At 34.6% G+C, this 27,084-nt stretch overlaps 1 protein-coding gene across 2 annotated transcripts; it reads left to right on the forward strand.

The window, feature by feature from the left end:
• LOC306873847 (G protein-coupled receptor kinase 4-like) lies at positions 1–26,438 on the forward strand. 2 transcript variants are annotated; one of them, XM_079423349.1, is made up of 16 exons: positions 1–343; positions 5,679–5,774; positions 8,841–8,953; positions 9,216–9,293; positions 9,465–9,565; positions 11,507–11,599; positions 11,837–11,900; positions 12,198–12,338; positions 18,153–18,343; positions 18,971–19,008; positions 19,331–19,420; positions 19,505–19,713; positions 21,850–21,987; positions 22,114–22,251; positions 22,928–23,108; positions 25,936–26,438. In XM_079423349.1, exons 1-15 carry the CDS (start codon positions 292–294, stop codon positions 23,105–23,107), a joined length of 1,722 nt encoding a protein of 573 aa, XP_079279475.1. In that variant the 5' UTR covers positions 1–291; the 3' UTR covers position 23,108; positions 25,936–26,438. The 2 variants fall into 2 exon arrangements, with proteins under 2 accessions (XP_079279475.1, XP_079279476.1); XM_079423350.1 differs by having other exon boundaries at positions 24–343; positions 22,928–23,059; positions 25,936–26,415.
• Positions 26,439–27,084: the final 646 nt, after the last annotated feature.

Here is a 27,084-nt window from a genome sequence, read left to right on the forward strand (position 1 = left end):
GACGGTGTAAGCGAGTGCTGCTCGAGACAGGAAGGACTGCTGAGCACTGAATGCTAACAAGGGGGAGAGAGAGTACATGTCCACGGCGAGCGGAAAGGTGGGGGGTTCAACAGCGAGATATGGAGAAATACAATTAACCTGCAATGTGCCAACGCCAAATTCACGCCGATCACAACCATCCTCACCACCGATCATCATTCTCATCCTCACCGCCACCAACAGCGCGAGCGTCCTCGTCTTTTTTCTCCTAAGTGAAATGTATCGGGATTGCATGGGATCTTTCTTCTGACAATGGAGATTGAGAATATCGTGGCCAACACCGTGCTGCTGAAGGCGAGGGAAGGTAAGAGACGCACAATCAATTGTCGCTGGACGCGTCCTAATGAATCCCGTGTTAACTTTATCACTGAATTCAGCGTCTTATTGGATCTGAGTATATTTGCCACATCTGTATGCAGTCTTGAATGGGCTTTCAAAAGTGCTCTCTGATCAATAGCATCTCATTTAGTATGCTAGTACGCACTTACTATGCTCAGTCTCCTCCGTCAGACCCCCTAATGGAGGTTACTGTGTATTTTCCCCTGGATTCATAACGCAGAGACCGCAGTGTACACCCATCCCCGTCTCTTCACCTGGGAGGGAGGTTGATCTGCAGCTGTAGGCCGCAAGGTTGCCCCTCTATCTGCGCACAAAGGAGTACACTGTGATAGGAGTGAGGTCGGCTTGCTCCTTCATGCACCACTATCTTATCTGTGATAAATTCGGTATTATTGATCCACTCGATTCTGATTGAGCAAGCGCGGCATTGAGCGTTTTTTTGGTTTTTTTCACTGTCGAATAGGATATTTTACCGTTGCCCATGGCAACGTTCCTTCGTTACTTTCATGTTTCACGTATCACTCTGCATCAATGCAAGTTTGGCGAATCAAAAGTTTAGTTTAAAAACACCTGCAAATTAAGAAAACACATGTGCTGCATATGCTCACAACACAACCAAATAAAGAAATGCAAATAAAATTCTTGTGAGCATTTGCAGCACCTGCTGTCAAACTGATGAAGATGTTTTCTTGATTTGCTGGTGCTTTTTCTATTTGCCTGTGTTTTACGTTGAGCTCTCTCGGCCGCCGTAATTTACCCTCAAAAAATGGAAGTGAAATGTGACAACATGCCCCGCAGGTTGGGCACATTGTAACATGACCATATCTGATCTCATGAAAAAAAATGTACAAGACAAACTAAAATATTTTGTCATAAAAATAAAATAATAGTTTTTTTCAAATGAAATAATGACTTTTTTAAGAATTAAAAAGTCAGATTTTGGAGTTTGACAATGAAGACGTTGCAACCGTGCTTGGGACGGGCCACATGAATGAGAAGTTTAATTTTACTATGGTTTCAGCAATATCTTCAAAAGATTTTTGCATTTTGGCGCGCCTTTTCTCTCTATATAATGTTGATATGGTAACTAGTAAATACTGTAAATTTTGTGTGGAAATATTTAAACCACGTGTGTTACAGCTAACCCCGCGTTACTTTGTGCCCAGCGCTCCCCTAAATATAGTTGTTCAGTGTGACAAAAATTATGCAATATTGATGTGTGCATGCCCAGTAAGCCCTGGTGGCCATAGCTGTATCCCTTCTAGCCTTAACCGCAATAAAGGGGCAGTCACACTTTTAATTCTATTGATTTTCATTCATATGGATGCAAATGTGAAGATGTTTCGCGAATTTGTATCATGTGAAGCCGTATGACTAATAGATCAATATGTCATTTGTAATGTGATAAAATGATGACACTGCAGAGCATGACATCATTTCATGACCACTGCAGTGTAAGAAGAAATTTTAGTTTAGTGTGACCACGGCTTAATGTCCATATCTCAAAATTCAATCAAAAACCAAGAACACTCAGATATTGTAATATGGAGGAAAAGATGTGTCCGTAATTCTATGTAATTGTGGGTTTTGATAGATGTTTAGTAGAAGTGACTCAGGTGCCCCAAGAAAGTGAAGTGATAAAACTAGGACTATTTTTCCTTGCGGAAGCTTTAAAATTGAGATGAAGTAGCGATAGAGCTTTTCTTTCATATTTCTTTCATATTGAGTGTATTATATAACAGATTATCAAAAAATAGAAAATGTTGGGGACTTGGTTGTATGCATCGGATGTTGATTTGATTTTGAAAATTTTACAAGCTTAATCACACAATAAGATCTATATGAATTTTCATTTCATGCCAACTTTAAGATAATCTGCTCATTATGTCTATTATTTATTTGCGAGGTTATCATGAAATGCTCTTGGAATTAAGTATTTTCAAAACAGTAGCTTTCAACCTGGGACATAGAGGAAAAGCAAAAAATGAAATCTGACTAACTTAACCACTTCAAATGCTAAAACTGTTGTTGATGTGATTTTTGCAGAACATACAGCTCTTGAAACTTCTGGAATAACTTTAAATTATAAAAACAAACAGCATTGTCATCATTACAGCAGAAGTACTCAAAGAAATATCTTCGCTACGATCGTGGTCTTGGAGTTAAATAGATTGAGAACCACTGCTTCTTTATAAGGCATTTTGTGTTCACAGTTGCGTCAGTAGCTTTTTTATTTTCTGAGTGTGTTAGTTGATTTGATATTCTTCACTTCTTGTTTTGTTAGGGCCAAAAAAAAAAAATTCTGAAGTTGTCTAAAATGATTACATTAATAAAGGTTACAAATGGAAAGGTTTCATCAAATTATTTAGGTATTTAGCATTACATTTTGACTGTTTAATTTGTAAATTTAATTTGGATTTTTATTTAATTTTTAATTTTATAGATTTTATATATCTTTAAAATTAGATTAATTTATAGATTTTAGTTAGATTTTGTTTTTATACATTTTAAATTTAGATTATTTAATTTATGCATTTTATTTCGATTTGATTTTTATTGTGTAAACTTTATACATGATTCATACGAATGTACAAAGGAAAGCAACTGGTCATTATTTCTCGTAAGTTTTTCCACTGTTTTTAAATTTCTTGCCGTAATCTTGCAATTATTATGAGCTCATAAATGCTGTAAGCACAGTAATTTTTTTATTAAAAGCAAAATGTTGTTTAAAATATTTTTAGGAGTACAGCAGGACATGCCAACTTTCCAAAAGTGTTTTATGTCAACTTCCCAAATACATTTTAGAGGAATGCTGAAACGGCATAATCTTTGTGTCTCTTCAAAGGTGTGTGTTTCTGTTCGTGTCGAATAATGAGGAAATAGTTGGAATTTTTGCATGTCTGTAGGCAAATTGATTTGCAGTGAAATGTTTATCTGATTTTCTTGTTTTCAGCGAGTCATCTTGCTCTTTTTCCTGTTTATCTTGTTGTGCCATTATACAGAAAATATGTTTTTAAACTGTTCCAAAACTTGCATTTGCATTGCATTGACAGACCTTTGACTCGTGGCATATTATTGTTTCTTTCTTTGTCTCACTTCAGCAGTCGCTAATTTCTTTACTTCTAGTGTAGATTGCACAAAGTGTATCGTGTGTGAGGGTTTGACTGGTCAAACAGCTCAGTGATGTGTGTGTGTGTGTGTGTGTGTGCGTGTTATTGCATTAGTATTGAGTGAGTGATGTGTTGTCAATGTATAATCAAATGCAAGAATGAACATGTTGTACTATGTGCATCTGTGCAATGTGAATTAACATGTTAGTTCTTAATTATAATTAGGTGAGACTGCTGTTTATATTAGATATAGATCACAATGCCACTAAATTAGCAAACTAAATATTTTTAATGGATGTAAATATAGTTAATTACTTTAAAAACTGAACACTGAACACTTCATCTTAAAAACATGGCACTCATAGTATGAGGCACAAGTTCAAAATTACTGAGTGATTTCATAAGGAAATGAAACAAGCAATAAGATGCAGATTAATCACCCACTTCTTACCCCAAAATTATTTGACTGCCCAAGGGTAATTTCAGAGGCCAGCGGTTCTCAGTCTGTGTGTTTTTTTCAAGAGCATGACTCGCAAGGCTGTCTGTAATGTTGCTGGAATTTGCAGTCACTGAAATTACAGTAAATCCTGGAGGATAAACTCTTCTCATTCCTCTGTTTTGAGGAAAACTGTTTTCCCAGGAATGCTTTTGGCCTCAAGACGGCAAGCTTTTGATTACACTCTCGTATGCTGCTTGCATGTTTTGCATTAAACAGTTTTGTGAAAACAAGTTCTGATTATTATTTCAAATGATCGTACAGGTTCAAACTTTGCCAGCTGTCATGATCTCTCTAAAGGTAATGCTCTTTTGGGATTAATAGCATTGATTACCAGATGTATGGACTGGAGGAATGTTTGTTTGTTTGATTGATTCGGTAATCAGGAAAAATAATGAGAGATTGGAGACTGAAGAAAGGATTTCTGGAAAACTTGTGTTTTTGGCCTTTGTGACAGGAGGTTATTCAATATTTAAAAAATAAAGCACAGTCTGTGCACTAGGGATGTAACGGTATGAAAATTTCTCATCACGATTATAGTGACCAAAATTATCACGGTTATCAGTATTATCACGGTATTGTTAAAATGTGCTGGAGATGTTCAAAAAGTACCGAAACATAAATCACTTCACCAAGTTTCATACTTAAAAATCAACAAACAGCAAATAAAATTACTTTTTGTTTGCATAATCACTAAAACAATAACATTACCAATGAGGTCTGGATTTTAAATGACAACTTGACTGACACCAGTTTAATAGCATGTTCAAATAAATAATGTAAATGTTCAAATAAAGCTTTGAAAAAGTTTAACATAAAGGTAGACCACACATTTCAGCCTTTAAAGAAAAGGGTTAAATTAAAATCATAATTAATAAATGATTATATGTATTTTATCTGCTCCATAAATAATTCTATATAGCATATCTGAATTGTTTAAATGTACATAAGTTTGTTTTTCATCAACCGGTTAAAATTTACAGCAGGTCATGCAAATTTGGTCAATTTTTTGGCCAGACAGAAACTGCACACAGACTGAATGTAAATAAGTGTCTGTAAATCCACTCTCTGGCAGCAGGTGGCGCTTTATACGGAAAAGCTGAATTACAGCTGATTCCTGTGAACTCCGCGAACACTTCCTTTAGGTATTACATGGAGCAAAGATGAGAACAAAATGCCATCAAATCGTTTCTGAAGACAGTCCGAACCTTCAGAGGTACATTCATATAATTAATTCATTGATATATTAATTTGTATAATTCCCTTAGCACTCTTTTAAAACCTCCCAGCTTTTCCGCCCTGTTTTCACTCAGAACGAAACCACTGTGCTGCCGTGCGCTCGTGACACTGTTACTGAAAACTGCTTTATGCCGGACAGTATTTATTTATCGCGAGTTGTTTAAATCACGGTAATCGAATACGGTTTTAATGATAATTAAAATATGAAACGGTAATACTAACCGCGGGGAATTTTATCATGATTTATCGTCAAACCGGTAATCGTTACATCCCTACTGTGCACATGGATGTACACGTTTATTTTGCACTTGTGTGGAATAAGTCAATGCCAAAAAAGCTGTGTCTATTTGTTTTAACCGCATATACAGACTGACAAATAATAGTAAACAGGCATAGTGTCCTTTTTAATTGTAATTTGGGTTCATTTTAATAGTTTCCCACCTTCTCTCTAATAGGAGGAGGAGGGAAAAGGAACGGGCGGAGCAAGAAATGGAAGGAGATGCTCAAACTGCCTCATATCAGCCTCTGTGAGGAACTTAGACGCACTATTGGTAAGATGGATGTATGAAAGAGAGCATTCAGAAAATCTGCATTTGGACTCACAAAAACATGGTGCTTTAATGGTTGGAAAATCCCTCCAAACAGAATTTAGATACGGATCAAGGGGCATGATTAATTGTGTTCATTTTTTATCGCATTTCATGGTTTTTTTATACTTAATTGCACTAAACGGACAGCCCTAGTTTCAAGGTATTAAAAATACCAGTTTGTTTGTATTTGTATACAGACAAACAGTCCTAGTCGTGCAGGGACTGGATAGCCTCCAACCACAGTGGGGTTTTTAGTGGCTTAAATGAAAGTTTGCAAGTAATATTCTCTCTCATTAGTGTGATTTGATGTTATTTGAGAGTTGTCCATCTGGCGACATATACAATTTTGTTTACATTACATGTAGCACATATAGGGTGACCTATAAGTGGATGTGCTTTTGTCTTGAGTTTATATATATATATTATATATATACGAAGAGTTCGTTTGCAAAAACGGATAATTCCGTTTTTAACAGTTTTCAAAAAATCATGTTTTTCATTGTGCATTCCAATTAATCTCAATCAAACTTCAGTTGGGTTATTTTGATTGGGTTAAAAAATAACAAGAAAATACAGCTAACTAACACAATAAAACACAATAAAAACATGATAGCATAATAAAAAACATGATTTAAAAAAAAAACAGTTATCTGTTTTTGCAAATCAAGTCTTCAAATATATATATATACATATATATATATATATATATATATATATATATTTATATACATATATAAAGTTGTGTCGGATTTATAATTTTAGCCATTATCAGCCATTACAACCTTGATTTTAAATAAGAATCCGTTGATTCCATTAAATTAGGGTTAAATAATTATGTGCAGATACTGCTGTACCAAAAAAAATTATTATATAAAAAATATTTTTTTTTTTTTATTGTTGCACCTTGTATAAGTACATATTTTAATATGTATATATTATGTGCATATTTAAATTTTAAAATAAGTACATATTTAAAAAAAAAAAAAAATATATATATATATATATATATTTGTTTCCTTAAAAGGGCTGGTTTATTTTGTGGTTCACTAAACAAAGAATACTTAGTAGTGTATTCTACGGTGGCCGATAAGTGCAAAACAAATCACGATTCTGAAAACAAAATAACAAATTACAAACACAAATGCAAATCTAAAAAACAAAATAACAATTCAGAAAACACAACGACAAATCCGAAAACAAAACAACAAGTCAGAAAACACAACGATAAATCAGACAAACCGGAAGAGGTAGGTATAGTTTGAGACAGCGCCATTGGTTTGGGAATAGATTAGTTACCGCTGACTGGACAAGACTTTTTGTCTGATTTGTCGTTGTGTTTTCTGACTTGTTGTTTTGTTTTTGCATTTGTCGTTGTGTTTTCTGAATTGTTATTTAGTTTTTTAGATTTGCATTTTCGTTTGTAATTTGTTATTTTGTTTTCAGAATTGTGATTTGTTTTGCACTTCTCGGCCACCGTATTATTCCTCATTAAAGGCTTTATATTGTTTAGAATGTTGCTGTCAGTTAAAAATGTATTGTGGTGTGTGGGCAGGTGTGTGTTTGCGTCAGACAGCTGTAGACCTTGGCTCAGTGAGGAAGTCCCGGCTGAGGCCGTTTCCTCTTGGCCCAGAATCCACCAGGCCCGTAGGGTTCCAGAGAGCCCTGCAGCACAGGGCTCAGCTTGAGCTCTGCTCACTATCACTGTGATTTAGTGTCGTGGCTGTATGCTGAGTTTTGCACTTTGTGTGTGTATGGAGGAAATATTTTATTAAAGGGGTCATATCATACATTTAAAGCATTTTATTTTTTTCCCTAAGGTCCACAAAAATGTTAGTCAAGGGCTTTGCACCTCAAACAGTCTGAATGAGGTTTTTCACCTGATTTTCCACCCTCTCTGGTACATTCCATGAATGTGGTACAATTTTGTGTCAGGTGACTTTATTTCTAAATAAAGGCACAAATTTCATGATATGTTGAGATACATATTAGATATGTTGAGAAATTATTATCTAACATCGCATTAAATGTATCTAATATTAAACAGATAATGGTATTCCTTTTTAAAATAATTTGAATGGTATACCTTTTTAAAATATTTTAACCCTTTCCAACAATGACTGTACTATTTTGAGATCAATCTTTTCACTCTGAGCATAAATGAGGGACTCATATGCAACTATTACAAAAGGTTCAAACGCTCATTAATGCTTCAGAAGGAAACACGATGCATTAAGAGCCTGGATTTGAAGATCAGGGTAAATTGAATTTGTTTTGTCTTCTGGGAAACATGTAAGTATCTTCTGTAGCTCCTGAAGGGCAGTACCAAATTAAAAAATATAATATTTATAAAAATATAAAAATGTACACATTTTCATTGTGTTCAAATGTTTACACCCCTGGCTCGTTTTTCCTTCTGGAGCATCAGTGACCACTTGAGCCTTTTGTAATAGCGCATTTTACAAATGCAAATAACATGCATTTTGTATGATCCATCGTATTTTGGTAAAATAATTAACATTTTGCATATACTGCAAAGTGTATGTAAAATTTTGACCAGAACTGTATATATTTTATCAACATTTTAAAATCAATAGTTTTATATTTCTCCATCTTCAATTTAATCAACATTCACATTGCTCTTTTGGTAAAGCTGTAAACCTTTGTCTTTTCTTCTGATTTTCAAAAATGTTTTTGCTTCAAATCAAATTTGTAATGTGTGATTCACTTTGTAGCTGGTTGGTTTGGTTCATGGCTTATAACTTTAATTATTTTTTTCCCCTATGGGGAAAATGAATGGGAAAATACCGGAACCAAGACTGAAATTTCAATTCTTCAACTAATTCTTTTACATAGCTTCAATAAATGGCCTTATTGCATTTGATTTGTGAAAGTTTCAGTGCATTTTCATATTACAATGAACTCTTTTATTTCAATATTTAATAATATGACCCTTTCAAGAGGAAAATCATCATATGACAATGATAGGTTTAACCCTCTTTCTGTCTCTTTCTTGTTTATCACTCTCAGAGAGGGATTACACTAGCCTTTGTGAGAAGCAACCAATTGGTCGTCAGTTGTTTCGGCAGTTCTGTGACACTCAGCCCAAATTACGGCGGTGCATAGAGTTCCTGGATGCTGTGGTATGAAACCTCTGCACAAACATATATATAGTCTGCACCTCTCTTTAACCTCTCTTTTTGTCCCAGACTGACACACACATACACCCATCTCCATGTCAACAATGGAATTGTTCTCCCACCTTCAACCTTTTAGTGAACAGTTTTTAAAAGAAACACTTTTTTTCTTAGTGAAGAACATTTTAATAATCTCAAGAACCTTTTCCCCACTATAAAGGATCTCTAATCTCTAATTTCAGCATTATTTGTGTGTGTGGTTGTTCAGGCAATGTATCAGGTGGCTCCGGATGAGAAGAGGAGAGTCTTCGGTTTAAATATTTTAGACACATATTTTAATAATGGGGTAAATATTCAATTTTTGCTTGCATGCAGCTGTTCACACACACACACACACACACTCCTGCATGCATGTGTTCATTGAAAGAATTGCAGAATTAATGATTGAACTTGAAACATTTTTTTTTTTTTAATCAACTGCTCTTCCTGTTTTCTCTTCCTCCTTCCCATACTGTAGTCGGCAGCTCATCTACCAGAGATCGCTCAGGATGTGGTTGGGGACTGCAGGCAGAAACTGGAACAGAGTCCCTGTAAAGAGCTGTTTCAGGAGTGTACCAGGTAATAACAATGTTATTTCAAAGCAAGCCAGTTCATTTGCCAGCCATCTACTGCAGGTAACATCTAGGCTAATTTGCTGTCACCAAGCAATTTATGGTGAAAAAATAATCTCCAAGACACTTTCCCAAGTTTGATTCAATATTATACTACTGATCGATAATTTAGGGTCAGTACGATTTATTTAATGTTTCTGAAAGAAGTCTTTTATGCTCATCAAGGCTGCATTTATTTGATCTAAAATACAGTAATACTGGTAAAACATTTGATAATTTAAACTTTTTTTTAACTCTATATTAAAATAGTTGTAGTTATTTTCCATTTTCAGCAGCCATTACTCCAGTCTTCAGTGTCACATGATCCTGTAAAAGCACGCTAATATGTTGATTGGGTCCTTAAGAAACTTTTCTTATTGTTGTCATTGTTTAAAAGTGATGTGCTTCTTGTGAGAACCGTGCCATTTTTTACAGGTATTCTTTGATGAATAGAAAGTTCAAAAAACAGAAATAATTTGTATCATTATAAATGTCTTTACTGTCACTTTTCAATTGAATGCATCCTTGTAGAATAATTGTATTCATTAAATAAAGTTATGGGCTAGTGGTAGTGAATATTCCAAAACAGCAATGTATTTTACTCAAATCATGCTTAATATTATTGTTCTTTGTTGAGCGTTATGATTTCTCAGGCTGTGAAATTTTAGCGTACGACTTGGTACAAAATTTAGATATGCTTTGACCTTCTGCTCATGGTCTTAAAAACCTGTTACTGAATAACAACTTAAAATTTTGTTTGTTACACAACACTATTGTATTTATTGACTTTAGAAGACATAGCATACAATGGTGCTTTCATGGAGTTGTATATATATATATATTTTTGTAGTTTTGGTACTTGAGATCTCCAATTCACACATGTACATTAATTATATTCAAAAGACTGTCCACATTATTCTTAAAAACAAATCACCATCATGAGAGTAATTAATATTACCAGACCTTTTCATTTTTTGGTTGAACGATTCCTTTAAGATAATGCAGTAGGCTTGTCCATGTTGTACACATGCTAGTTTTTTAGTTTGTGTTTGGAATGTCAAGATTGAAGTGGAATCAGTGGTTTATCCACCTCTGTTTGTGGTGATACGTTTATGGATCTCAGTTTGTGTTTTTTACTGGTATTAGTGTGAAGACTTACGGTTATAGAATGAACCATTAGCTGTAGTCCTACTGTTTGTCCGAGAAAAGTAAACTCGTGACTTTGAATCTAAACAGAGTTTTGTGTGTTTGTGTTTTGCCTCAGTCAGTCTTTTAGTTCTGTTTAGTTTAGGCTTCCTTTCTGTTTGAGAGGGGGTGAGGCAGAGTACTTTAACCTTTCCTGTTAAATCTCTATGGGCACTGTGTTTGTTATAGTGTGTGTTGATGTATTTGAGTGTGATAGCGCTTGTGACATTAGAGGGTAAGATGGCATCCGTTGCATGATGAAGCTCATCTGCAATCACACTTGTAGCACATCATTCAAGTTTTGAAGAGTTGCAACAAATAAGCAGAGGTGCTACAAACTTCATTACATTTTTCGTGGGATACAAGCACCTTTTTTAAAACATCAAGGTACAAGCTGTTTTGTTTGGACAGTTTTTCTACAAATTTTAGAAGTTTTTGCATGATGCATGTCTTATTTTTAACAAAATAAATATTTAAGTTATTTCTGTTTGGAATTAATTCAATTTATTTATTATGACGAGTAGCTTGTCTGTATTTTACCTTCTTGAATAAGAATAATAAATAGCTTGTAGCAAACCGAGTGTTTTGGCAGTACTATGGTACAATGATGGTAACAGAGCTTATTTGGTATTTTGATATATACTGTATAATTATCATATTCATGCACCATGGCATTCATATGGTTTCTACACCTTCCTCAAGCATGCCTTCTCTTTTTTTTCAGGATAGTTCGTGAATATTTAAGTGGAGAGCCATTCTCAGCATATCAGGAGACGATGTACTTTTCCCGTTTTCTTCAGTGGAAGTGGTTGGAGAGGTGAGTAGCATCCATCAACCTTTCTGATTTTATGATGAATTTCGCTTTTATGATGGATTATATAACCACCTACTGTGTCTAAGTTTTAACATGACCTACATGCAACAAAATTTAGTTTTAATAAAATCATCCTTATATGCAATAGTTGAAAAAAAACCATTATATTGTATCCAGCTCTGTTTCTGAAATTATTGAGTTTTGTGCATTGAATTGACTTGAGCTGTATTTTATTTGCAGGCAACCAGTTACCAAAAACACTTTTAGACACTACAGGGTATTGGGCAAGGGCGGATTTGGTGAGGTGGGTAATTTCATTGCTGTTAGATCAGTATTTGATGATATGACATATTATATCGGAATATATAGTAAAAACCATGTCGTATATCTCAAAATCATTTTAAACTATTCTAAACTAGTCTGTTATTTTGTAATGATTGTGAGTGCAGTTTTTATGAACTTTTTAATTGTCACACAGCAGGACTATTTAAAGGTGCAGTTATTTTTTGCTGAAAAAAAGAAAAAGTGTTAGGAATGAATAATACTTTAGAGAAATAACATAAATAATTAGGTACACTAATTGCTTGCTGATTCTTTCTAGGTTTGTGCCTGCCAGGTTCGTGCCACTGGTAAGATGTACGCCTGTAAAAAGCTGGAGAAGAAACGGGTGAAGAAAAGAAAAGGTGAAGCAATGGCATTAAATGAAAAACGCATTTTAGAAAAAGTTAACAGTAGTTTTGTAGTAAGTACTACTTTCTTTTTATTCCTCATTTTTACTTTTATCTTAACCTGTCGTCTCAGTTGCATGATGGTCTTGTCTGTATTATTTGTGCAACAAACTAATTTGACTCCACTCTCTGCGATTCAGTTTCTGTGAGGTTCTCAACAGAGGGAAAATATTCCAAATATTTCAGGTTGATTCATATATTGCTATGAATTGAATCATTTTCAGTACCTCCTGACTAGCTAAATCATAGAGAGATGCAGCTATTTGGCTGTGATCCCAAATATCAACCATAAAAATACATTTAATATTTGCTGTGTAAAAAAATAATTTAAGCTATTTACATGGTAAACAAATATTAAAACAAAGCATATATCACCAAGCAGTCATATTTCAACCTTGAAATAGTCACAACACACTTTATAGAGGAAACACATCCCTGATTTGTTCATATGTGACCCTGGACCACAAAACCAGTCATAAGGTCAATTTTTTGAAACTGAGATTTATACATAATCTGAAAGCTGAAAAAATATACTTTCCATTGATATATGGTTTGTTTGGATAGGACTCCAACATTGGATAGGATTTGGCCGAGATACAACTATTTGAAAATCTGGAATCTGAGGGTGCAAAAAAAATCTAAATATTAAGAAAATCACCTTTAAAGTCCTTAGCAATGCATATTATTAATCAAAAATTAAGTTTTGATATATTTACAGTAGAAAATTTACAAAATATCTTCATGGAACATGATCTTTACTTAATATCCTAATGATTTTTGGCATAAAACAACAATTTTTGACCAATACAATGTATTGTTGGCTGTTGCTACAAATATACCCCAGCGACTTATAACTGTTTTTTGTGCTCCAGGGTCACATATGTCCCTCTCATTATTTTCACTAATACCACTTTTAAGAAATGTTCTATTCCAAGTTTATGTGCCACTTTGTGATGTTTCAAACAAAAATAGAGGGATACTATTCCATTGTATGGTTCTCATTTACCCTTTCAATAAATTGCAACTGGGTTATTGGAGTATTTTACCCATTCACTTTCTGCATGTAAAAATTTCTTGAAGAAAGTGGCTGAAGCTTTGAACCAAATCAGTCAGAAAAATTTGATTTTTCAGTGTGATTTCTTTTTTTATTGTATGTGCTTTTGTCATTTTTATTACTTTTTAAAAATATTTCTGTTTGGCTTTATTTTTATTTTAGTTTTAGTTTGAATAATTTTAGTGCTTCAATTTAAACTTTAATTCAGTTCGTTTTTAAATGAGTTTTTCACACAATATTTATATTTAGTTTGACAGTGCGTAAGGTTTATTTCAGTTACTAAAAATGCTTTGAATAGTTTTAGTTCAGTTAACACTAACAACACTGCCATAGAAAACACAGGAATATGTTTGGCAGAATATTCTGGCTGCTTTTTCTAGAAATGACTCTAGCTGCCAAACTCCAAAAATGAGAAAAATGCACCAAAAACCATCCAACTTGTGTTCTCATGCACATTCAGATATGGCATCTCAAGACATGTTGCAGCAGCTTTGATGTCAGAAATCAATTTGTTCTCGTCATTAGACTTAAATGTATGTAAACAAAGATTTCCAATTAATTCAATTCAATTCTAGTGTACTTTTTTTTTGTACTTTTTTTGTATTCCTATGTACTTTTCCTTTTGGAATTCTAAACATTCTAAACCTAAAAAAGTGTTTTTTTTTTTGTTTGTTTGTTTTTTAAGAAAACAGTCATAGCATTTGATAAACAAACACAGTAAAATTATAAGAATTTAAAATAGCTTTGTATTTGTATATATGTTAAAATCTAATTCATTCCTGTGGTGGCAAAGCTACATTTTCAGCAGCCAGTACTCCAGCCTTTTTAAATTATATGTTGGAATTTGGTGACACAGTAAACATTCTAGAACCTCTAAAACAATGGATTTTAAAAGAGACCAACCAGCCGAACGTGTGTACAGACATAGCACACAGTGCCTGCAGTGTAATGTCGGCCTCTGATTCATTCCACTACAGCTGTAGAGCACCTGAGCCTCTGTCCACCCACCCACACACTAACACACAAGCTCACACAGACACACACGGCCAGATAAGGGCATTGCAGCTGTGTGCAAATGTCTTTTAGGCATGTAACATGCATCTAAATTTAAAAGAAAGACAATGTGTGTGTGTTTCTGTGTGCAAGAGCGTGTGTGTGTGTGTGTGTGTGTGCGTCTCTGCGCATTCATGCTACAGGCAGGAGCGATTGCTCCTCATGAACTACTTCACAAATGAGAACATCTCTGTTTCCTAGCAACGCTGACCAAACAGCAGCGTTAGAGAGCGGAGTCAAGTGCTCTAAACCCTAAACCCACACACACACACATACATGCGCGCACACTCACACTCCAGCCCCAGAGTTCATTCAGTATGTATAAACAGACTCATGTTTAAAAGTTGGGGATGACAAGTAAACTCTTACAGTGACATAATGCTGTGACTAATATGAGCTGTGTTTGATGAGAAACAGCTTGTGCTCTCTTCACTGTTTCTCTGGCTTTGTCTTCACCCTACTATTAATTTGTAAACTAACTAAATAGATAACTGATTTTCTGCATGATTGTGTATAATTTTTTAGTACTGTCAAACGATTAATCGCAATTAATCGCATCCAAAATAAAAGTTTTTGTTTACATAATGTATGTGTGTGTAATGTATATATTTATTATGTATATATAAATACAAACACATACAGTATATATTTAGAAAATATTTACATGTATATACATTTATATATTTTTATTCTTTTTCTTATATTTTATGTCATACATATATTTAATATATAAACATAACATATTCTTCTTAAATATATATACATGCATATGTTTGTTTTTATATATTCACAATAAATATAAACAGTATACACACATATTATGTAAACAAAAACTTTTATTTTGGATGCGATTAATCGGTTGACAGCACTACATTTTATATATATATATATATATATATATATATATATATATATATATATATATATATATATATACAGTCATGGCCCAAAATATCGGCACCCTTGGTAAATAGGATCAAAGAAGGCTGTGAAAATTAATCTGCATTGTTAATCATTTTGATCTTTTATTAAAAAAATTCACAAAAATCTAACCTTTCATTGGATAATAAGAATTTAAAATGGGGGGAAATATCATTGTGAAATAAATGTTTTTTGACGGTGCTTCTTCTCTTCAGTTCACCTCACTCATTTTCTACAGGGTTCAGGTCAGAGGACTGGAATGGCCATAGCAGAAACTTGGTTTAGTGCTCAGTGACCCATTTTTGTGTTGTTTTTGAGGTTTGTGTTTGGATTATTGTACGGTTGGAAGATCCAAACATGGCCCATTATAAGATTTCTAACAGAGTCAGTCACTTATTGATTTTTTATCTGTTGGTATTTGATAGAATCCATGATGTCTTGTGTCTAAACAAGATGTGCAGCAGAAATATAGGCCCACAACATCAAAAATACAGCAGTATATTTAATTGTACACATGGTGTACTTTTTATCCCTGTGTTCACTAAACCCATCTTGAGTGTTTGCTGCTAAAAAGCTAATTTTTTTGTTTCATTTGACCATAGAAGCCAGTCTCATCAGAAGTTCCAGTCGTGTCTGATAACTGAATATGCTGGAGTTTGTTTTTGGATGAGCTAGGAGAATTTTTCTTCAAACCTTCCCAAACAACATGTGGTGATGTAGGTGCTGTTTGACCATTTTGTTTTGACACAAAAAGGTTTTCTGACCCCGAGACTCAACTATTTTCTGCAATTCTCCGTTTGTGGTCCATGGGGTGATATAGACACACGTCCTCTTCCAGTCAGTTTCATAACATTTTATGTTAATTGGAAATTCTCAATTATTGCCCTGATGGTGGAAATGGGAATTTTCACTGATCTAGCTCTTTTCTTAAAGTCACCTCACTAATTTGTGAAGCTCAATTATCTTTTGCTGCACATCAGAAATATATTATTTGGTTTTTCTCATTGTGATGGATGATTAAGGGAATTTGGCCTTTGTTTTCCCTCCTATTTATATTTCTGTGAAACAGGAAGCCATGGCTGGATAATTTCATGTTCATAACCACCCTGGTGTGCTCAAAATTGTGAATATGAATGGGAGTATACTTCAGAGATATTTTACTCATCAGAATTTCTAGGGGTGCCAATAATTGTGTCCTACGTGTATTAGAGAAAAACATTTATTTCATAATGATATTTCTCCCCATTTGAAATTCTTATTATCCAATGAAAGTTTAGATTTTAGTGAATTATTTAAATAAAAGATCAAAATGATTAACAATGCAGATGAATTTTCACAGCCTTCTTTGATCATATTTACCAAGGGTGCCGATATTTTTGGCCATGACTTTATATATATATATATGTATATACTGTATATATACTATATATATATATATATATATATGAAGAGTTTTATTGCAAAAACAGATAACTCCATTTTTATAAATTTTCATAAATCATGTTTTTTATTGTTACCATGTTTTTATTGTGTTAGTTAGCTGTATTTTTTAAGTTATTATTTCATCAAAACAACCCAACTGCAGTTTGATTGGTATTAATTGGAATGCAGGATAAAAAAAAACTAAAACAATTTTTGAACATTTAGTTATCTGTTTTACAAATGAACTCTTCATATGTCTTTATATAATTATGTTTGATTGCTCTTGACTTAAATGTTATGTTTGAGGTTGGTAAAAAAAAAAAAAAAGTATTATGCTCATTTAGGCTGTTTTGTTTTTGTTTTGTTTTTTCATGATAAAATACAGTAAAAAAAAAAGCTTTCAAAAATAAAAATGTCAATTTAATCATCTTTTAAGCATCTTTTCTGAATAAAATTATGAATGTCTTTAAATATATATATATATATATCATTCTATAGAATTAGCATCTAGCTATAGTATAATACACTCAAGAGTCATTTGTTTCAAATCACCACTGCTGAGTTGACATAATAAATGACCCGACTGCTTTAGTTTGTAAGCACTCATATTGGCTCCCATTGGCGTTATGTTTCACATAATGAGGTGAAGGGTCCTTTGATAGTCCTCATGGTCTTGTAGAGCTGTGGGTTCCCACAGTAACATCAGCTTCTTGTTTGAGTTCACAGTCCTTTCCCACATCTGTCTACTTCTGAAAACTAACCACCCACAATGTTGGGTGTAGCCGCTGAAGGGTGAGAACCCCTCCTTAACACAGCGGTTGGTAACTTCTGCAGTGGTTCTCCTCACGCGTCACTCAGCAGATTACAGAGGACATGCTGGTGTAAAATGATAAAACACTGCATGCTGTATGATGTAGCCTTTGTGGTTTGCTAAAAGTCAAACATCCCCATCATTACCACAACTTCACGTTTCAGAACACTTAATACTAGCTATGAAACTTAGTTAGTCCTGCACTGTTCTATAGAAATGAATGATGCCTTAAATTGTACGATTGTTGAGTAGAGGTGTGTAGTTACTCCATTAGTCTCTATGCTAGTAAAAGAATCCTACATAAATACAGTAATGGAGATGCTGTGATGGCTAAAATCATACACAGGACATTTCCTGTGTCCATTTTGGATCGTATAGTTTAGTCTGTTCCTTCAAATGTGTTTCTGTATATTACAGGTGCCAGTCATCCGGATGATTTATGTGAAAGTGTAAAAAACATTCTCATGAGCTACATTTGACTGTTTGACATGCACCACTAAGTTTCATGTATCCTTTCTTCATGAATAGATAACAATGCACCTCTTTTTCTCTCTTTTTCCTTCCTAGGTTTGTTTGGCATATGCATATGAGACTAAGGACGCTCTGTGTTTGGTGTTGACTATAATGAACGGTGGTGACCTGAAGTTTCATATCTATAACATGGGAAACTCAGGCTTTGATGAACAGCGTGCCATCTTTTATGCAGCAGAGATCTGCTGTGGCTTAGAGGACCTTCATCGAGAGAGGATCGTCTACAGGTGTGTTTATTAATCTCAACACACTCACATTTTACAGTGTTTATATGCATTTCGCAGAAATCTGCACATTTTTCAGGATGTGAATGAGAAAAGGTTCTGTAGTTAACTCAGGACTTTTTCTTTGTGTTTTGCATGACAAATATTTTGACGAGACTGAACAGTGGAAGGCATAGCAGCGTTTGCCTGCATGATTTGAATATATTTACATTTTAGGTATATTTTTGAATGTAAGGCTTTGCTTTCCGTCTATATTGGCAGGCATCGTATTCTATGAAAAATGCATGCAAACAAATTCAGATTTTTTTGCATTTTGTCTACGCCTGTAATTCAAAACAGGCAGTAACATTTTATTTTAAGGTGTCCTTGTTACACGTCACATGTACTTACTATTATAATAACAATAAATTATGCAAAATTACATGCAAGTAAACCTAAGCCAAACCCCAACCATATAGTAAGTGCATGTAGTTAATTAATAACTAAATATACTTAAATATATAATTACACTGTAACAAGGACACCTTAAAATAAAGTGTAACCGAAGACTTCTCTAAAAAAAAAGTTTCATTTTTAAAAATTTAAGTATTTCAGCTGTGTGTAAAATGAATGTATTCCCTGTTTTTGCAGAGACTTGAAGCCTGAAAATATTCTCCTTGATGACCGTGGTAAGCTGTTTTTATTCACTACCACGTTTTATGGACTGTTTTTGCTTCTGTTTATCTTATTTACGCATATCTACACTTGGGGGTGGACTCTTGACTTTGGCTAGTTGGGAACAACATAGCAACTACCTAGCAACCACATAGCAATGCCTTGGCATTGCACAAGCAAACACTACTAGATTTTCTTCATAAAATGTAAACACCTTATTCAGATCATTAACCTCTAAGGGAACATTCTTTTTACCTGTGCCATTTTGAAGTATGTCTTGTTTGGGCATGTCAGGAATGGTAATACTGCAGGTTTTAATGAGATGCTGTTCTCCAGGGCACATCCGTATTTCTGATCTGGGACTGGCCGTCCAAATTCCAGAGGGTGAGACGATACGAGGGCGCGTTGGCACGGTGGGATACATGGGTAAGAGCCAAATGCATTCCGTATCTCTTTAGCAGTACTTGTCCTGGAGTGTTTGACCTCATGCTTCTCTCTATGTGTTTTTAGCACCGGAGGTCATTCAGAATGAGAGCTACACCTTCAGTCCCGACTGGTGGGGTTTGGGCTGCCTGATATACGAAATGATTCAGGGTCAGTCTCCTTTCCGTCGCCGCAAAGAGCGGGTGAAGCGAGAGGAGGTGGACCGCCGTGTATGCGAGGACCAGGAGGAATACACTGAGAAGTTCATTGAAGATGCTAAAGACATCTGCCGACAGGTGCAGACCTAATGCTCTTTGGGGGGGTTTTGTGCTATTGCGAATTTAAAATAATGTCAGAATGATCATATTTATGAGATGAGAACACATGAACAATGCCACAGTGTCATTTTAACCATTTGGAAAAAGTTAGGAGTGTCAACTAAAGAATTATGGTGAATTAAATTGGTATTGGGGGTCAGTGACATAATGCTAATTTTTTAAATGTGTTTTTAATCTTAATGTATTCATTTATTCAAAGATACATAAAAATGTAATTCATACAGTACATCTCTATTGTTAACTTGTTTTAATTTCTACGATAAAATTTACTTATTTTTGGCAGGCATACATTTTTTTAAATTATTTTATTATCATATTATTATTATTATTTTATCATGAAAAAAGTTGTTATATTAAAATATATTACTACTGTTTGAGAAACCTATGATCCGTAAATCAAAGGAATGTGGAAATAAGCAACATTTATTAAAGAATTTATGATATTAAATAAAAATGTAATATAAATAGTAAATAAAAATGAGCTTTTAACTTGAAAATTATAAATTTAAAAACTTTTTTAATGCTGCAGTCCTTAACTTTTTTTGGTTAAAAATGATCCGAAATCAATATTTGAGAAAGTACATAACCAGCCAGTGTTCAAAACTATCGCCTTACTTTAGCCCGATTCACAACGGTTAGCTTATAATAATGTTTTCTAATTTGAGTGGTACGGGTAGGTTTTCGTGGGAAATTCGAGCATGGCACTGCGTCATTACGTCACATCTTTAAACATCAAGAAGTTGTCCCGGCTACTTGGCTATCGCACGTGAGGATCCTGCAGATCGTTTAGCCTTTTCTCACAGCAGCTAAAATAATTAAATGTATAATTTTGATGGCGGATTCTAATCCAGAAAGGATTATGTGTTTATAAAACACATGTGAATGAAATTAAATTATATTCCAGTTTAAAATGTGCTTCTGATTACAGATATTCTGGGATCACACAAGATTTGTATTTTGCTTTTTGGGTTAAAAGAATTTCTTAATATAAAATTCGAATGGCATGACAATTAGATTAGACTGTACAGAAATTGAAATCTACACGTTAATACACACTATACTCATAGTCACGCAATTTGAGAATAAAGTATAACAATAATAATATTTTGCATGGTTTGATGTGATATGAGCTCACCGATCTTTAGATTAAACCACCATTGATAGCGCGATTTATGGTAATGTTTTTTTCCTCAGTTGGTCAGAACAAACGTGGCAGACTTGTTACTTACTTGTTCAGATGGCAATATATGGTAAAAATTCTTATTTGGGTCATATATTCCAAGACGTAGGCTAGAATTTGCAAATTCAAAGTACAGTAAACATCCACACCGGTGCGGTGACTGACTGCCACACATACCCCTAAAAACATTAGATTCATCCGCGCTGGAGCACATCCCACGCAAGCAAGATAATTCTTCAAGTAACTGCACTTCCAGGTTTTCAAACCGAGATGACGACAAAGAGGCAAAACTTATGGCCTGCAGCTTTAAGTAATGATTAGAAGTGTTATTTTAGTATTTTATATATATATATATATATATATATATATATTAGTAATTCCCAAAAATTCTAGTTAGCCTTATTTTAAATTTCATTTCAGTTTGTCATTTTATTACTTTAATTTAAACTTTTTTTTTAAAGGCAGCTTTTTTCCATCTAATATTTATGTTTTATTTCAATGAACAAAAACTATTTTAATCGTCTTAATTTTACAGTGGTTAATGAAAGCAATACTCCACCACATTGCATTTTTAGTCATTTTAAACTTTTTTGAAAGTGCTATACGTTTTTTTTTTTTTAAAGCATCAGCTAGTTGTAAAGAACTTGTCGTGTTTAAACTAGATTTTATTTTTTGTCCATTTCTTTATCATAGACACTCAAAATTAAGTTAAAATGTTGAATGTTGGCTATAATATGTAATATTTTGTACATGGGAAAAGGTTAATGTGTAGTTGTGGAGGAGTGTGAGTTGTTTAGTCCTCTCTCATGGTGTCATGGAAGACTGCGACCTCAGGGTCACTTGCACTTCCACTGGGATTTCTCCTCTTCTGTGTCAGCCTCACTTCTTTCCCTCTCTTTTCCTGGGCTCCACAGTTGTTATGTAAAGATCCAAAGGAGCGTTTGGGGTGTCGAGGTTGTGGAGCGGCTGAAGTCAAACTGCATCCTATTTTTCGAAACATCAACTTCAAGCGTTTGGAGGCCAACATGCAAGACCCGCCGTTCTGTCCTGATGTGAGTTATTCATGGGCATTTATTAATTTTTATCTGCTTGATTAAAAAGACTCCTATTGGACTAAGCGTGTAGGATTTTCCAAGTGGATGCTGGTCATATTCAGTGTTTTTTTTTTTTTTTAATAGCCACGTGCTGTGTATTGCAAGGATGTTCTGGACATAGAGCAGTTTTCTACAGTCAAAGGTGTAAACCTGGACCCTACAGATGATGACTTCTACCACAAATTCGTAACAGGAAGTGTCTCCATCCCATGGCAAAATGAGGTACTACATTCTGGTCACTAGGGGATAATAATGTCCATACTACCGTTTGGGTTGGCAGCATTTGTTCATATTTTTAAAAGAAGTCTTTTGCTCAGCAAGACTGCATTTATTTCATCAAAAATACAGTAAATGCAGTAAAATTTGTAAATATTTTTGTAATTTCAAACAACTGTTTTTCACATCAGTATGGTAAAGCTGAATTTTCTGCATCATTACGCCAGTCTTCAGTGTCACATGATCTTTCAGAAATCATTATAATATGCTGATTTGGTGCTCAAGAAACATTTATTTTTATTATCAATATTGTAAACAGTTGCTCCGGTTAATACTTTTTTCAATGTTTTTTTTTTGTTGTTGTTGTTGTTGAATAGAAAGTACAAAAGAACAGCATTTATTTAAACTAAAAATATTTTATAATATTATAAATATCATCTCAATTTAATTTTATAGCTCTGTGCTCTTGTAATATGTCAACTTTTAGGGATTTTTAGGAGAAACATCTGAGAGACAACAACAAAAAATCAATAAAAGAGTAACTTAGGAATAAAATTTTTCTCTGGACATGATTGATTAAATTATTGATCAGTCTATATGGTAATGTAGTAATGATGTGAAATAGAGATGGATTGTGCACTGTACAGTTGTGTATTTTGTGTGTGTGTGTGTTCTATTTCAGATGATTGAGATGGAGTGCTTTAAAGAGATTAATGTGTTTGAGATGGATGGAGCACTGTGTTCTGATCTGGATGTGAACAAGCCAAATCCAGCACCCAAGCGAGGATTTTTCTACCGTTTATTCCACCGAGAGGCAAGTGCTAGCGTGCCGCCCGCCACGGTCAGAGGGGGTGGGGCTTGAGGTATTTTCTGGCTCTTTCCAAACAGACCTTCCTACCTTCATCTTTTGATTTTATTGCCAATACATCTTTGTTTACCTTTAATGAACTCAAATGGTAAAACCATCTCTGCATGGCCAAACTCAGGCATTGTTCGTATATGAAATGTAAACTGACAAATATTCTCGTTGTTAAAGTCAACATAAAACAATGTTTGCGACCTATTTTGCTTCTGTAATGTTATGTGTTACAACTAAAACAGGATATAAAACAAAAAAAGAGTTTTGATTTCATGTTGACTTTAAGCCTTGCCGTATGAATGTTGTCATTCTCTTTCTGTGTGTGTGTGTGTGTTTATGTGGTCATGGGGACAAACCTCTACAACACTGTTACAAACTGAGCCTTTAATTTAGGTTTATTCTGACTAACCCTAACCAGAGTAATACAAACCTCAAGGCTGATGACTAGATAATTTGACGTTTGAATTTTTGTGGGTTACCACTTATTGCAGAGTTTTGTTGTTTAAATGACAGCTGATTCCTGTTCATACTTTAACTCTGTAGGTTTGCACTGAGACTAAAAAGCTGCCATTGGGTACCAATAATTTCACCTCCAATTTAAAATATCAATTTCAAAAAGTTTCAAAAACTCTAATGAAAACAAACTAATGAAAACTAAAAGCAATCTAGTGACAGTGTTTCTAAAGTGATTCAAAAATAGGCTGGAATTTAAATTCATAATGAAGGAAATTACACAATAAATGTGATGCAATGTTAGAGTATTGATTCTTGGTGCATTTGGGTGATCTGTTACTGAATTTATATTAAAATTATTTACAAGTAGCTAAGAATGACATATAATGTGAATAAGCACATGCACTCCACTTTGATATCTTCCTGCATTTCATTAAAAGTACTTAATAGGCAATTTATTTAAATATAAAATAATACTTTTATATATTTTATATGTGTGTGTGTGTGTGTGTGTGTGTGTGGTGTGTGTGTGTGTGTGTGTGTGTGTGTGTGTGTGTGTGTGTGTGTGTGTGTGTGTGTGTGTGTGTGTGTATATATATATATAGACCGAGGTCCACCCACCACAGTCTCACAAAATTCTGTGGGAAACACTGTATATATACATATAAACACTGTATATGCAGTGTGTATATACATATACATATATATATATATATATATATATATATATATATATATATACACATTATAAACGCAACACTTTTGTTTTTGCCCCGATTTTTCATGAGCTGATCTCAACGATCTAAGACTTTTTCTATGTACACAAAAGGCCTATTTCTCTCAAATATTGTTCACAAATCTGTCTAAATCTGTGTTAGTGAGCACTTCTCCTTTGCCGAGATAATCCATCCACCTCACAGCTGTGGCATATCAAGATGCTGATTAGACTGCATGATTATTGCACAGGTGTGCCTTAGGCTGGCCACAATAAAAGGCCACTCTAAAATGTGTAGTATTATCACACAGCACAATGCCACAGATGTCGCAAGTTTTGAAGGAGTGTGCAATTGGCATGCTGACTGCAGGAAAGTCCACCAGAGTTGAATGAGTTCTCTGAAACGTCTCCAAAGACGTTTCAGAGAATTTGGCAGTACATCCAACCGGCCTCACAACCGTAGACCACGTGTAACCACACTAGCCCAGGACCTCCACATCCAGCATCTTCACCTCCAAGATCGTCTGAGACCAGCCACCCGGACAGCTGCTGCAACAATCGGTTTGCATAACCAAAGAATTTCTGCACAAACTGTCAGAAACCGTCTCAGGGAAGCTCATCTGCATGCTCGTCGTCCTCATCGGGGTCTCGACCTGACTGCAGTTCGTCGTCGTAACCAACTTGAGTGGGCGAGCGGTTTGCTGATGTCAACGTTGTGGATCGAGTGGCCCATGGTGGCGGTGGGGTTATGGTTTGGGCAGGCGTATGTTATGGACAACGAACACAGGTGCATTTTATTGATGTCATTTTGAATGCACAGAGATACCGTGACGAGATACTGAGGCCCATTGTTGTGCCATTCATCCACGACCATCACCTCATGTTGCAGCATGATAATGCACGGCCCCATGTTGCAAGGATCTGTACACAATTCCTGGAAGCTGAAAACATCCCAGTTCTTGCATGGCCAGCATACTCACCGGACATGTCACCCATTGAACGTTTGGGATGCTCTGGATCGGCGTATACGACAGCGTGTTCCAGTTCCTGCCAATATCCAGTAACTTCACACAGCCATTGAAGAGGAGTGGACCAACATTCCACAGGCCACAATCAACAACCTGATCAACTCTATGCGAAGGAGATGTGTTGCACTGCGTGAGGCAAATGGTGGTCACACCAGATACCGACTGGTTTTTGGGCCCCCCCAATACAGTAAAACTGCACATTTTAGAGTGGCCTTATTGTGGCCAGCCTAAGGCACACCTGTGCAGTAATCATGCTGTCTAATCAGCATCTTGATATGTCACACCTGTGAGGTGGATGGATTATGTCGGCAAAGGAGAAGTGCTCACTAACACTGATTTAGACAGATTTGTGAACAATATTTGAGAGAAATAGGCCTTTTGTGTACATAGAAAAAGTCTTAGATCTTTGAGTTCAGCTCATGAAAAATGGGGGCAAAAACAAAAGTTTTGCGTTTTATAATTTTGTTCAGTATCTATATATATGTATGTGTATGTGTGTGTGTGTGTGTGTGTGTATGTATACACTATGATCGCTAATGTGACCACAGATTTAGAAACACTAATGTTTGCCATGTTAGTGTGTATAATCTTCACTACATCTGATATATTGTTACTGTGCTCTTCATCATTTCCAGGTTTGTTTTAGGAGTGCCAACAGTGAGGAGGAGGAGCCATCTTGACCTAAAACCACTCCCACTTCCCATCAGCTGCCAATCAGCTAAATGCTAAACGTATGAATGTTCAACTGTATTTATGAACTGTATTAAACTGTATCATAATTAAAGAAAAGGGTATGAGTTTAAAGAATTTTGTACATTTGTACTTGAATTATGTGTAGATGTATATTTTCACTAAAGGTTGTATTGTACAAAAAGCCATAGAAATACCACTTGAATGCATATATAATGTTTTTATTGTTATTATTTTTCATCTGTACTGAATATGAAATGTGTATTTCTTTTTAAGCACAATATAAACACTTAAATTTTTTTTATGCTAACCTCCTGTTAGCACTGCCTTTGTTTGTATGTTAGATTGTTTGGCTGGACAGATTTGGTGCAGTTGTTTTGTACAGTGGGGTAAGATAAATGAACATAAAGAAAGGAGTACAAACTAGTAAATGCACTCCAATGTTTTATTTACAAATTCGAAAAATCATTTTTACAGTGTAGAAATCTGATGTTCATGTTTTCATTCTTTTAAAGCATTCTGTTTATTTCTATCCTACATTTTCAGTGTAGCCTCAGACTTATGAACTCCACTGTATAATTTATATTTTTAAAACAAAAATTGTCTTTTGACAAAGCTTTCGGTGGATTTTTGTACTGATACAAGGAAGCGTTAACACTTATGTTACTGATAATGGGAGTGCCAGTAGCTAGTGCCAATAGCCTCAAAATGACCAAATATCAGACAATTAACTAGCCTGATTGATATATCAGTCTGTTTCTAGTCATGACCATTTCCCTATATGGATCTCTGTGCATCAGGTGACTAATACCTGTTTTGGTCATGTGCATAAACATGACAGAAACACACATTTGTTCTAATTTTGAAACAATCGGACATATTGCGTAATTGCCCACTGATAAACAGTTTACAGTGGCTGATACCAGTGCCGATATCTAGAGAGCAGGATGGCTGATGTAATGCTGATATATATATATATATATATATATATATATATATATACGTAAATAATTAATTTAAAGGAATAGTTCACCCAAAAATGAACATTTTGTCCCCCTCATCCAGGTCATATAAGATGTAGATGAGTTTGTTTC

The sequence above is a fragment of the Barbus barbus genome (assembly GCF_936440315.1).
Source record: "Barbus barbus genome assembly, chromosome: 8".
Taxonomy (NCBI): Eukaryota; Metazoa; Chordata; class Actinopteri; order Cypriniformes; family Cyprinidae; genus Barbus; species Barbus barbus.